This window comes from Plectropomus leopardus, chromosome 1 (assembly GCF_026936395.1).
Source record: "Plectropomus leopardus strain MGB_pleo_1.0 chromosome 1, ASM2693639v1, whole genome shotgun sequence".
NCBI classification, from domain to species: domain Eukaryota; kingdom Metazoa; phylum Chordata; class Actinopteri; order Perciformes; family Serranidae; genus Plectropomus; species Plectropomus leopardus.
The window spans coordinates 7,323,630-7,336,245 of record NC_142176.1 but is presented as its reverse complement, the minus strand read 5'-3'; the positions used below and the strand labels follow the sequence as shown (position 1 = coordinate 7,336,245).

The 12,616-nt window shown below is 39.7% G+C and overlaps 1 protein-coding gene across 2 annotated transcripts in view; it reads right to left on the bottom strand.

Annotated features, from left to right (window-relative positions):
* mapk8ip1b (mitogen-activated protein kinase 8 interacting protein 1b) overlaps positions 1 to 12,616 on the bottom strand; it is a 99,706-nt gene that overhangs the window by 51,686 nt on the left and 35,404 nt on the right. For both annotated transcript variants that reach the window (XM_042490751.2, XM_088069370.1), the window contains 2 exons: positions 10,814 to 11,071; positions 2,000 to 2,081 (listed from right to left, as the gene is read on the bottom strand). In XM_042490751.2, the coding sequence (XP_042346685.1) occupies positions 2,000 to 2,081; positions 10,814 to 11,071 (340 nt within the window). The remainder of the gene's footprint in view (positions 1 to 1,999; positions 2,082 to 10,813; positions 11,072 to 12,616) is intronic.

Below are 12,616 nucleotides of genomic sequence, written 5' to 3'. Positions count from 1 at the left end.
ACGCACAAACACACACGCAGACACACAAGCATGCACAAAGGCCAGACACACGCCCACAGTAGAAACACATGATGCAGAAATGCAGACATGACCGACAAACAAATGCACACACCGACACGAAGGCGGACATGACAACAAATGAATAGACAGATAAAGCAAACAGGGAGAGGGAAAAGTAGAAATGGTTAGGTAACTGATGTCAGGATTACGCAGCTAAATCCCCATTACTCATCAAATTCATGGTACAGCCAGGAGAAGGCGATTCATGTGTTATGTCATAATCCATTGCCAGGAAAACCAGGCATGATATTTCCACGGTGGATGATGCAGCATCAGTGAAGTCACAGGAGAGCAAATAACAGGTGAGTTCTGTGCAAATGGTTAAACAAACTTCAGCATTTACGGAGCAGGGAGGCTTGGGACAATGTCTCTTGAGCTGCAGGGCATCGTGTGACGGTGTAAATGCACTGTGTTGCCACTACAACAATTGTACTCAAAGCCCTATGCACTTCCCAGAGGCCTGCATTCTTGGTGGAAAAGCCACCCCTCCTGGAAGTGCCCCCGACTTTGAAGCCAAGCGGCCTGAGCAACTTTCAGAGGAAAGAATAGAGTCCTGCCTCCAACGCTGTATCCAGTTTTCTTTTTACATCCATGGGAAAAAATGCTGATGCTAGCTTGATTTTATTTAGCAACACTGGACATCAATGTTGTTCAGTTTCCCTCATCCTTCTAAAGCTTCATACTGTACAGACTGTAACGTCACAATCCTAGCTGTAATTCTGACTATGATATTTAATGGGAAAATGGCTACAATGGCACTGTCACAGTTAACCCTTTGAAACATCAGCAAATTTACTTGATTTCTTTCAAAAGCGTGGGAAGAAGGCAGTGAGCAACGAAAGAAGAAAAGACCCAAAAATCTAAAAGAATCTCGTAAAAGGTACAAGAAAATTACCTGGAAATAAGTAAAAGAAAGAAACAAAAAACAAAATACAAAACAAAAAAAGTTAGAGTCAAAAAAAGACACGACGACTTGAAAAAAGTGCTTTAAGAATTATAATAACTCTAACATAAATCTAAATATGTAATTATAAGAATTTAGACATTTTGCTCTCGCTTTTTTAAAAATATATATATTTTAAATCAACTAATTTCTTGCAATTTGTGGAACATTTCTCACCAAGTTGCTCATTACCTTTTACCCCATCTTTCTGGAAGAACTGCACCAATAAGCTTACCAAGAGGTTAAAAGTTTAAATACTTGTTAAAGTTCTCTGAACGGAGCACAAGAAAAGTGATATGGCTCCAAGTTTCAGGGATTAAATCTAGAAATGAACTCTACAGTAGCCTATATATAACTAATCAAAAATGAGCTCCACTGTTATCCTGTTTTTGCTGTTACGAAAGGAAGACAAACATAAAACAGAGTAAAAACAGATGAATTCAGCTTAATGTCAGTGTATTTGGTGCGAATATGAGGCTAGCAATGAGGTAACCATCTCAGAATAACGCCTGAATGCTTTCATTCTATATTCTACCACCATGGCTTTCATGAGTGTTGATTCATTCAGAAGTTTTGACTGAGACAACAAGTAATATTCTGCACCACATATTCCAGTGGTGAGTGAGTAGTTGGCAGTGACTGTGGGTTGTCTCGCCTCACATGGTGCTCTGAAAAGAGCTGTAGCAATGAGCAATGACAGCTCCCAGCTAGCTAAGCCCTGCGCTGGCTAACACACACACAGTGTATAGCATGGCCTCAGCGAGCTACAGTTAGCTCAGCATAGCTAATCCAAGCCTTAACGCTGTCCCCCGAGGATCAGAGGGACACACAAGCTGCCAGACTCAATGCAAATCACAGCATGCAGCTGCTGTGTTAGACGCCTAAGGATGAAAAATCGGAGACGGCATTCTGGTCTGTACATCCCAGTTACCATCAACAAAACATTTGGAGAGTTCAACCAAAATATGAGTTTCATGGTGGGAAAGAAGAGCTCACCTGTTTTAAGAGGCGAGGACGAGCCCGAAACCTTCTCCTGCCAGCTGTATTTCTTCCCCAAGGAGTTGTTGTTTAATGTGTCCTGTTGAAATGCAGAAAAAAAGAGGAAGAGAAGAAGAAGGAAGTGGGCAGAAATGAAAAATAGATAGAAAAGGAGATAGAAAGAGACAGAGAGAGGTTTGGTCACCGAGTTCTGGATCCAGTCAGTGTACACAACTTTTTTTTTGTCTCTCGCTTGCTCTCTCTCACACACACTTGACACACACACACACACACACACTCACTCACACTCACTCACACACAAACCTTTTATTGTGTTGAATGAGCGGGGATTCTTTTGTCTGTGCTCCGTGGTGTGCATTTAAAGGGAACCAGACCTTTTAGCAAAGCTACTGAGAACGCACACACACACACAAACACACTCACACACACAGTGGAAGTCTCTTTCGGCCCTTTTGGGGGATTTTGTTAATAGATGGGTGAGAGCCTTTTCAAAAAAACATAATACCTCTCAGATGCCTTTTTCCTTCTTTCAGATTCTGCTTAAAGGGTAACATCATCCAAATCACAAAAAAACTTTTGCTTTTTCTGTCTAAACAAGATACAGAAAACTTGTTTGTGCATTTATTTTCAGCAGGCTGGACTATTGTAACGGCTTCTTCACAGGCGTCAGTGAAATAAATCAATCAGACAGCTGCAGCTCATCCGAAACGCTGCTGCCGGACTCCTTACTAACACCAAGAAAGTGGAGCATATCACATCGTCCTCAAATCACTGCAATGGCTTTTTTTTTTGTTGTTTGTTACCTGATTAAATCTCTAAACATGCTCAAGCCATGTATGAAATGACTGAAAAAACAATTATACACACTCACACCCAAACAGAGCACACTTCTGACCACACCCAGTGAGAGGTGCAACACATTTAAAACTGTCCGTCGAAGAGGCCAGTGAGATACTTCCTTTAAGCCTTGTCTTAAAGCTGCAGAAGGTAACTTTAATAAGAATATGTTGTTTTTTCATATTTACTGTAACTGTCACTATATCCTGACAGTAGTACATGAAACAGTGTATGATGGAAATCATGCAGCTCTGGCTCCTCCTGGTGCTCCTCATTGCATTTGCAAAATTCCACCACGCTTAAAGGAAAACAACCTATCAGAGCCACAGGCATCTCTTACATATTGTAAATCACTACTTATCAGCAAACATGGCAATCAAACAGAAGAAGACCGACAACAAAAAGCTCGCTTTCATTTACACAGAAGAAGACCGCTGTTGGTCTTCTTGTGTCCGACAGTCTGATGTTTCTTGGTGGTGCAACACAGAGGAATTGAGGAGGACACAGTAGCTGTCAGATGCAACAGCTTGCAGCATTAGAGGGCTAGTTGGAGGTCTTAAAGGTGTGAGTTCGAAACTTATCTAGGTTTAATCAATTTTAAAGGCCGGTGTCCAAAAAGAGAACGTGAAATGCTCAGTGAAACACAGATGAACTGTGTGCTCAGGCAGCTCAGACTGTTAATGAGGTGCTTGGAGAGCTCGATAAGGGTCAAACCCACAACTTCAAGACCTCCAAACAGTCCTAACAGCCTGAGCTATCACACCAGAGACTGTTTGTCTGTCTTCTTTACATTTTCCATCAGACATAAGCATGCAAAATGACTGATCACCTGAGAACTGAACTCAGATCCAATGTTCAAACCAGTCCTCTAAATCTTCCTGAGCTAAAGAGCTGGAGACACTTGAGGTGTCCCCTTGAAGCTTTTCACCTTTGGACAAAGGCACTCAACATGTACTGAAATACTAAATACAAAATACTTTAATGATCTTTAGATACTTCTGCCTGTGACAACAAGAACTGTGCCAGCAAATTGTCCTGATATGATGAAAAAGAGCAAAGGTCAAGTCAAGTCAAGTAAATTTTATTTATTCTTTTTTTTAACCCGATATCACAAATCACAATTTGCGCCAGGCTTTACTGCATTCAACATCCCTCTGTATATGTACCTTCAAAATAGATAAAAACACCCCCCCCCCCCACACAAAATTCTTTAACAGGGGAAAACAATATACAAGAATATAGAAAAATTTAGCACAGAAAACATGAAAAACATAAGAAATATGTAAAAATATAGATTTTTGTTTTTAAAAGAAGAGCAAACAATTGATCCATCACTTCTACTTTTGGTGCACAAGTATCACATAGAAAATATTTACTCATAATATCTACAGGAAAAAGAAAACATTTAACTTTAATAACTTTAATCAACAAATATAATAATGATCATAGAAACAAAGTTGTCATAGCCGGCACTTTTTTTTTTTCCAGACACAAGAGTGTTGAGGTTTGATACCCTGCTGTAAATAAGAGCAGGAGGAGAGACACGGAAATGGCAAAGGCAGATTTTAACAGATGGAAGCAGAACTGGAAACTCTGTGATGATGACGTGTCGCCCAAAATAAGATCATATCCTCCTCTTCTGTCTACCCACTGCCGCACATGACTCACTTCCTATCTGCGATTACCAGGGGTAGACAGGGCTGTTGCCGTGGTAACGAGTGAATCAGCAGGTGGGATACAACAGCATTGATCTAAGGAGCGAAGGTCTGTTAAACCTCATTGCTCAGGGCGGTGACTCAGATACTGAGTGTATGAATGAGTACATGAAAGTGACTCTGATAACACATGACTTTGATAATGACACATCTGTGTTTGACTGTGCACAACACACACAGACACATGTTAAACATACTTACATAGGCAAAATACAACAACAGATTTCTGTAATCACTTCTATCACTAATGATAACATTATTCTAACCAAGAAATTGCTGAGATCTGGAAACCAAATCTTTGCATATGTGCATGGCTGTAATTGTATAAAATTTAAAGTATGGCATGTAAAGTAGGTACACCTTCCAAGTCACATGTCCTCACACAGACTCTCACACAAATGTACATCAACATACGGAGTGTGCTGTAACCAGGTGGGAGATTAGAGTCAAACCTGGATTAAGACGGAGGAATCCCTCCTGAGATGGATGTCTATTCCGTTTTTCTGTCTGATTCATTTTACTCCAGCAGCTTCAGAGGAGACAATCTGAAATCCTGTTTCTGTTAGGAGCTCGTTATACTGCGCATATGTCTTCGAACATTTTCTGGTTTTATTGTTTTTGTTTGTTTTTAACTGTGGGTGATCTGATAGTAAAACATTAGTATTTGTATTTATTTATTTTGAAAATGTATTAAATGATAACTAGTCTTATTTCTGCCTATAAAAAATGTGTTTTAGTGTCTGATAATATTTTTGAGATTTTTTTCACCTTGTTTATTCTCTGCCAGAAAACTCTGGCTCTGAGCAGATTATTAAATCTAAAAATATTGCTTTCCAAAAAGCCTTACTGCTCTAACCCTGATCAGAGCTGCTTTTGTTCAACTACTGTCAGTCGATGCCAAATGATGCAGAGCTAATTGTATTTTTTTTGCATTTTTACTGATTCACTGACCTGGAAACAGTCACCCAGTGTGCCTCTCTCTCTCTCTTCTTACAGTACTCTGTCTGAGAAAAAAAGAATCATCAGCATTTATTTATCTCATCTCAAGTTTTTACTGTCAGCTGGATCTCAAACAGCTTTTGGTGTGCCTCACCAAAATGTGTGCTGGAGAAACAACATGCACTATAAAACATTCAAAGTGTAAAACTGAAAAGAAAATTCACTTCCTTTGCTTATGTGAGAGATCCATAGCGCAAGAGTAAATAGAGAGAACCAATTGCTGCTCCCACAGGAGCAAGAAATAGACCAGAATGCAATGCAGACATATTGCGCAGATCTATCATCTGGGGCCAGATGCATAAAGCTCTGCGTGGATTCATGACTACGACTGTGAGTACGCAGAAAGGCAGTAATATGTATATATGCATCCTTTCATCAGACTTATAAAGCTGTCTGTATGTCCGATTCTGCTTTATAGATCTCAGTCATTGTAGTGCTGGACAAAAGGTACACAAGCCTCATTTCCAGATCCACAGTTTGCCATAAATGTAGACACATCCTACATATCCATTTTCATACTGATACTTGTTAATAAGAAATATGGTATGTTGTATCTGCGAGGTTCTCTAACACTGCCAGAGCAGCTGTAATTACAACTAGCTGTAGATATCTGTAGCAATCCTACCACTAATGCATTCAATTTCTGCAAACCATCATCGTGGTAAAATCTCATTCATAAGCATAATAATTTAACTTTAAAGCCTTTAATGGATGATCAGTTAGTCAAAGTGCTCATGTTGAGACAGACTTTACAGAAGCTTCACAGGATAACACTAAACAATTATTAATAATAAGAAGATGAATGTTAAAAAAATAATTGCGATTATATTGGTATTCTTGACAGAATTCATGAGCTGTGCACATTCCCACTAGACATTCTTATTTCAGTTTATGTCTGGGGAAAAGGCACACGTATGGTTAATATGTGCATGTCGTTTATGTATCAGGCCACAGGTGTATGTTTAGCACAAAGGTCTTTTCAATGGTGTCTTTGCATCCTTTTTCTTCCTCCCCACTTATCTTTTCTTGACTAGTGTCATTTGCAGCAGAAACACTTTGTGGTGCCCCTGTCATTACGAGGGTCAAAGGGCATTCTGTTCCTCCAACAAAACCTAATACGTATACACACAAAGGTGGAGAAGCAATTCCTACATGGTGCAATTTTTTTCCTTGTTAAAAAAATCTAAGAATTAGTTTTCAAAGACAAGTTAAAGTTGCTCTCTGACATGGTCGACTTAAAGTTGTGGCATTGTTGCTCCACTGTGCTGCAGCAGAACAAAGAAATATGTTTTGTCCATCGAATTCCTAAAAACACAGTGTCTCTTATCAAGACGGTCATTATTTTATACAAACTCAACATGTTAATCTTGTTAAAAGTCCAAAATCAAAACGTGCATTAACATTTTAAAGCAGTCTGAAGAGCAAATTTTGTAAAACAGTAAAATGTTGTGCTTTTTAAATCATGTCTTTGTCACAAGTGTTTGAATCATATTTAAGGAATAAAAAAATAGTGTTTTTTATGTTTGTTTTTTATTTTAATCAGCTGATGTATCAATTATCTGAATTTTTTACTCCCTTATATTGGTATTGGCATCTACTACAAACACTATCAGATCATCTGTAAATATGGCTACGTTTCACCTAAAGCATTAAAGTGAAGAAAACCAAACGACCAAAGATCAGCGGCTAATGAGTGTTACATTAAAGATATGTTATCTGTTTTGTTCACACCGTCATAGTTCATCGAAAGGCCGATTTCAGGAACCCTTCACCTATTTCACACTGAAACATTTTAAAATCAGGTTTCGTTTTCTAGCTGCTGTGTGAAGACTGTGAATGACGTCAAAGGAGACAGGACGACTTCCCAAGAAGAAAAATCTTTCAGAGCAATTATTTCCTTTATACTTTCCATTCTGACAGCTCACACACAAACGCACACACACATGCATGCACACAAACACACACACAAACAAAGGCATGGCAGCATGAACAGTCGGCTTGTTTCCACCTCATGGAAACTGAGCAAAGAACAAAGCACAGACAAATATAGAGCTGCTTGATTGATCATGTTGACAGGCTGCACTGTGGGGGAGTTTGTGTGTGTGTGTATGTGTGTGTGTGTTTGAGTCATAGGAAAACTCACTATACACTACTGTATATGTTGCATAACAAGCCTGTCATCATACAGGCATTTATATATCTACAGAGCCTGGCAGGTGAATGTAATGTGAAAGCAGTTGCTCACAGTGATGAACTCACAGATAATACTCACAGACTCTGCAGCTTTGTAGAACTTTTGAGCCTCTTATAGCACGTAGTTTTGGTTTTAAGCATAATTTGCTGTATGGTCTCACTTCTCTCATCAACCTCTTTTTCAGCAGCAGCAGTAGGCATTTTGACACAACAAGGTCTTATAAACCCACTGTAAACACATGCCCAGCATTGGATAGCAGAAAGACAAAGTTAGAGGGTGAATATTGGTCTTGCATTCATCTGGTGGCAACATGACTTTGAGTAAATATTGCTCTGACTGCAGAACGTGTAGGCAGGTGTTTGCCGATACATTAGAGATAATAAATAACTAACAGCTCATATTAAAATTTAACAGGGGTGTTCGCTGTTTGTTTCCCGTGTCAACACCGACTCCTTTTTTACATCTTGGATTAAAAAGCATCTCATAATCAGATTGCATCTAGGTATGATTTAATCTGATTACATTTACAAACGGTATTCAAACATGCCTCCAGTGTAAAGATCTGACTGCTCAGCTTTTGAGTCATAAAAGACTCAGCTGTGGTATGAGCTGCCAAGTTTTGCTGATTGAACCAAACTGAAAGCAGACACTTGACCTGGTGTCATTTTAACTTTATCCACAGGTGTCTTTTTTCTAACTGCTTTCTTGGTCACTTGTTAACTGGCTAACGGCTGCTACCTTGCTGTTTTGGAACAGTCATGTGCAATTGTGTATTTTAACTCATAAAGTTGTTGTACATGGATTTAAAATGCTATTTCATAGACATTGTGTTCAATATTGGCAATCAACCAAAGCACATTTTAGGGCAAGGTGTAAAGAGGGTAAGTGACCATGACTTACCTAAATCACACGTTTATCATTGTAAACATGATGACAAAGGCACCCTAACCTTAATGAGGTCATCATTTTTTCAATCCAAATTGTATTTCCCCAGCTCAGTCGCAAGAAGAAAATGTTGGCATTTTATCTTTCTGCAAACCAAAAATACATTTAATATGTATCATATTAGCATTTCTAAAGTAAAATATGAGCTGACTTTGTTATCGGGAGGTGGAGGTGATGGTGGATGTTTGGTCACCCAGGCAAGACCTGCCAAGCTGCAGACCACTCATCCAGACCAACCAACAACAAAAACCTTTTTGTTATAGCGAGTCACCGCTGTGTTTTTTGTAGATGTTTTTGTAGTGGCCCTTTGTTGGAGTCAGCACCAGGAAAAGCTGTAGTCTTTTACCAAGACGTTGCTGCTTTTGCTGCCAGGATTGCGTCCCCCAAATCGGGTATCTTAAACCAAAACATGATCCTTTCCAAACCATAGCCAAGTGTTTTTGGGTTTTTTTATGTCTAAACATACCCATATGTTAACCACAGCCTTATTAAAATACAATTTCAGTCAAACCGCTACATAATAATGTAGCATGCAGGATTTTCAACATTTCTTTCTGGAGCTTGAGGGGCTGTTTACATGGCAAAAGTTCTTGCCTGAAACAGTAAACTTCAGTTGCAGTTTGGCCTTTTATTCACACGACAACGGCATTTTGGGGTCCTGAAAATACAAACTTTTGAAACCAGGTTCCAGGGTGTAATTTTTTGAAAACAACACCCCTTCTGTTGCCTTTAAATCCAAAATATGAGGATCCTGTTAGAACGGTGATGCACTTAGTGCATGCACATTACATTTCAGACAAATAGCCATGCACGAGTAGAAGGAAAACAATAACAACAATGGCAGACTACCGAGCTGTGTTTGTGCTGCTGACCCGACTGAGTTCATTTACACTGTCGGTTCTCATGCATGTGTTTGCCATAATCTTTTTGTTTGTTTATACTCACCGTTCTGTAGAAGAAAGCTTTTAATGCGCAGGCATGTGGTGTTCTTCTGTGGTGTGTCATTATAAAGTAACACCGCTAACTACTGGCCTGGTATGCAGATGATAGTATTTTCTGCTGTTTTTTGTGGATACGTGTACACGAGGATCATTTCACATTGTTATCATATGAATGCAGATTTTGGACTTCCGTTTTTAGAGCAGCCGTTCACATCTAAATGTGGCCCGAGTTGGTTTCTCCAAATCTAACCAAGTCGTTTTTGTGCCCAACAAAACCAAATCTTAATCAAAGCGATGTCTCATCCTTAGAGGCATTTATTCTTCAACAGTGAAATTGTAATGTTGAAAAGTGATGAAGACGCCTCGCAGACTGGAGTGTCATATCAGAAGGTGCTTGTAGATGATTTCCAGTTACAAACTATATATTTTACTGTTTAATTTGGGGGAACTTTCAGCAGTCTGTCTTCAACACACACCGGTGGTGTGTCTATTTACTGAAGGAAAACATGGACCGGAGCCCTGCTGCATGAAAATGAGGTGGACAGACACACATGAACACCAACACTCATCAACACATACACATACCTTCACTGTCACACATACACAGTCTCACCCAAACACACACTCATCTTTTATGTCTACACTTGTGAGGACCCCAATTCATACCTTACATTCTGTATCTCCTAACACAAGCTACACTTAATTATATCCATAAGCCTAGAGGTAACAGTCAAACATTTATTTGAAAGACAAAATGTCTTCCTCTTGAGGTTTTCAGCTGACATTGGTTCTCACAAAGATTGAAGCACAAGAACACACACACAGTCACGAGCTCTCACAGCATTCAAACACAAACAGAGACGGGCACCGAGGGAAAAAAAATCTCTGTGTCTTGACAATTGAGGCTATTGTTCAGTCCAGTAAACACATCCTGTCAGAGAGACGATTGTAGTGAATCCAGTGGTGATGTTACGCTGGTTGTCAGTCCACATTTAAAGGGTTAAATGTCAGATTTGTGTGTGAGGAGGAATCCAGACAGGCAGACACAGAGAAAACAATCTTCCTCACTGACAGCCCACTCATCCTGATTTGTGATCAATAATCAGTCATCAACCACAAACTGTGTGTGTGTGTGTGTGTGTGTGTGTGTGTGTGTGTGTAAGATTAATTCAGGCTCTACCTGTGTGCGCGGCACAATTGGGAAGAGGTTAAGGGTCGTGGGTCTCTTGGGTCTGTAGGTATCCATGGTAACAGGTGCTGCAGGGTCCTTGGTGACTGGCAGCGGTGCGATGGCAGACGCCTTGGAGGACTCTTTGTCACCGCGGTAACCGTCAGCACCGTCGATGAGTTCCAAATGCAGCATCTCTGCCTGGAGCTGGCCGACAGCACCCAGCTCGGCCCTCCCCGACATGCTATTGGTTCCTCGCCTCACATGGCCCTGCAGGGATTGGAGGAAACACGCCGTCAGTCGAGGCAGAGGAAGAGAGACAGAGAGACAGACAGAGGGAGAGAGTGTGTGTTGATGGGATGAGGAGACTGAGCCGGCCAATTAGAGGCTGCTCTGTCCTCTGACTGTAACACTCTCACTGCCGATCCTGAGCTGCTTCAAACAGAGACAGAAATCAGCTTTTCCACATTTTTGTCCATTTAATTATTTCTGAATATCTACTTTAAAAGAGTGTCCTGGTCAAGACAGCAGCATCGCATCGACAGCATTTAATTATAACAATAAAGTGGAAATTAAAAAGCTCCTTCCTCTATGCTAATCTGTGTTCAGTTTCTCTGGTCAGTCTTAGTTTATTGAAGAAAACTGCTACATTTTGTTTAAGGTTTTGAACAAAACAGGTTTTGTTTATGTTGTGTGCCTGTACCAATCAGTTGTGAGTGAATTATTGACCCAGTAACATCATTGATATTATACATGGCAGCTGAAATACTTTTTTGTTTGTTTGTTTTTTTGCTTGAAGTAAACAAAATGTTTGTCTGTAGAGCTGTGTCGATCTTATCCACACTTGTTGCTGTGTTTTTTAGGTAATTTTAACCATGCTATCTACATGTCTCTAGGGACAGAAATGTCCATCCAGACTGAAATATTAATGAATTACTGTGAAATTTTGAATTGACTTTTGTATGCACTGGCACCATGAGGTTGACATTTTTGATGCAGAGTTAAATTTCCTGACAACTATTAAATGGTCTAGCATCAAAATTTGTTCATATGGGCCTATCCAAAGTCCTTAGAGGATAATTTTATCAGACTTTTATAATCCCCTGAGTTTCCCACGACTTTCACCAGCAGGAAAAATGTTTCATACAAGATGTTTTCGAACCAGAGGAATTCATTTTACAGTCCTAAGAGCCTTCCTTTTTGCCGTAAGAACTAGAGACGATTATATTTCTAGGAACACCATTTTTTGCTTCTAATTCAGAGTAGGTACTCTACCAGCCCAAGAGGAATCATGATTGATTAATTGTGATTTTATTTTCGTGTCATGCACACAATGTGCCCAACCCTCACGGGTTTATGAGACACCAAAATTACAGTTGTAGCAGTCAAATAATTCATTACATTTTATTTCATTACAAAGATTACAGATTATTTTAAAGCTCAGTCTTAAACAACATATTCTGCCTTATTTCCCCTTACTTGAGTGAGGAAATTTGCCACAAAAAAAAGGTTCCCTTCCTGAAGCACATCTTAAGGTTTTCATAATTATCCAACCAAAAGAAATCAGCATAAATTGATGACATTTTAGTAAGAAGTACATCCCTCAGGTCATCATAAACAGGCCAACAAAAAAATGGACCTCATTCTCAATATTATTGGTTGAATACAGCCAGTGCAGCGCTGGCAACTGCCATTTTTAAGAAAACAGTAAATTCCTCGCGGGGAGTCTCAGAAGTGTTTGGTCTGAAAACGCCTACAGTCAGTGAAATATCTTCACACCCACCACATGGACCGGCACAAAAGCTTGTCCAGGCA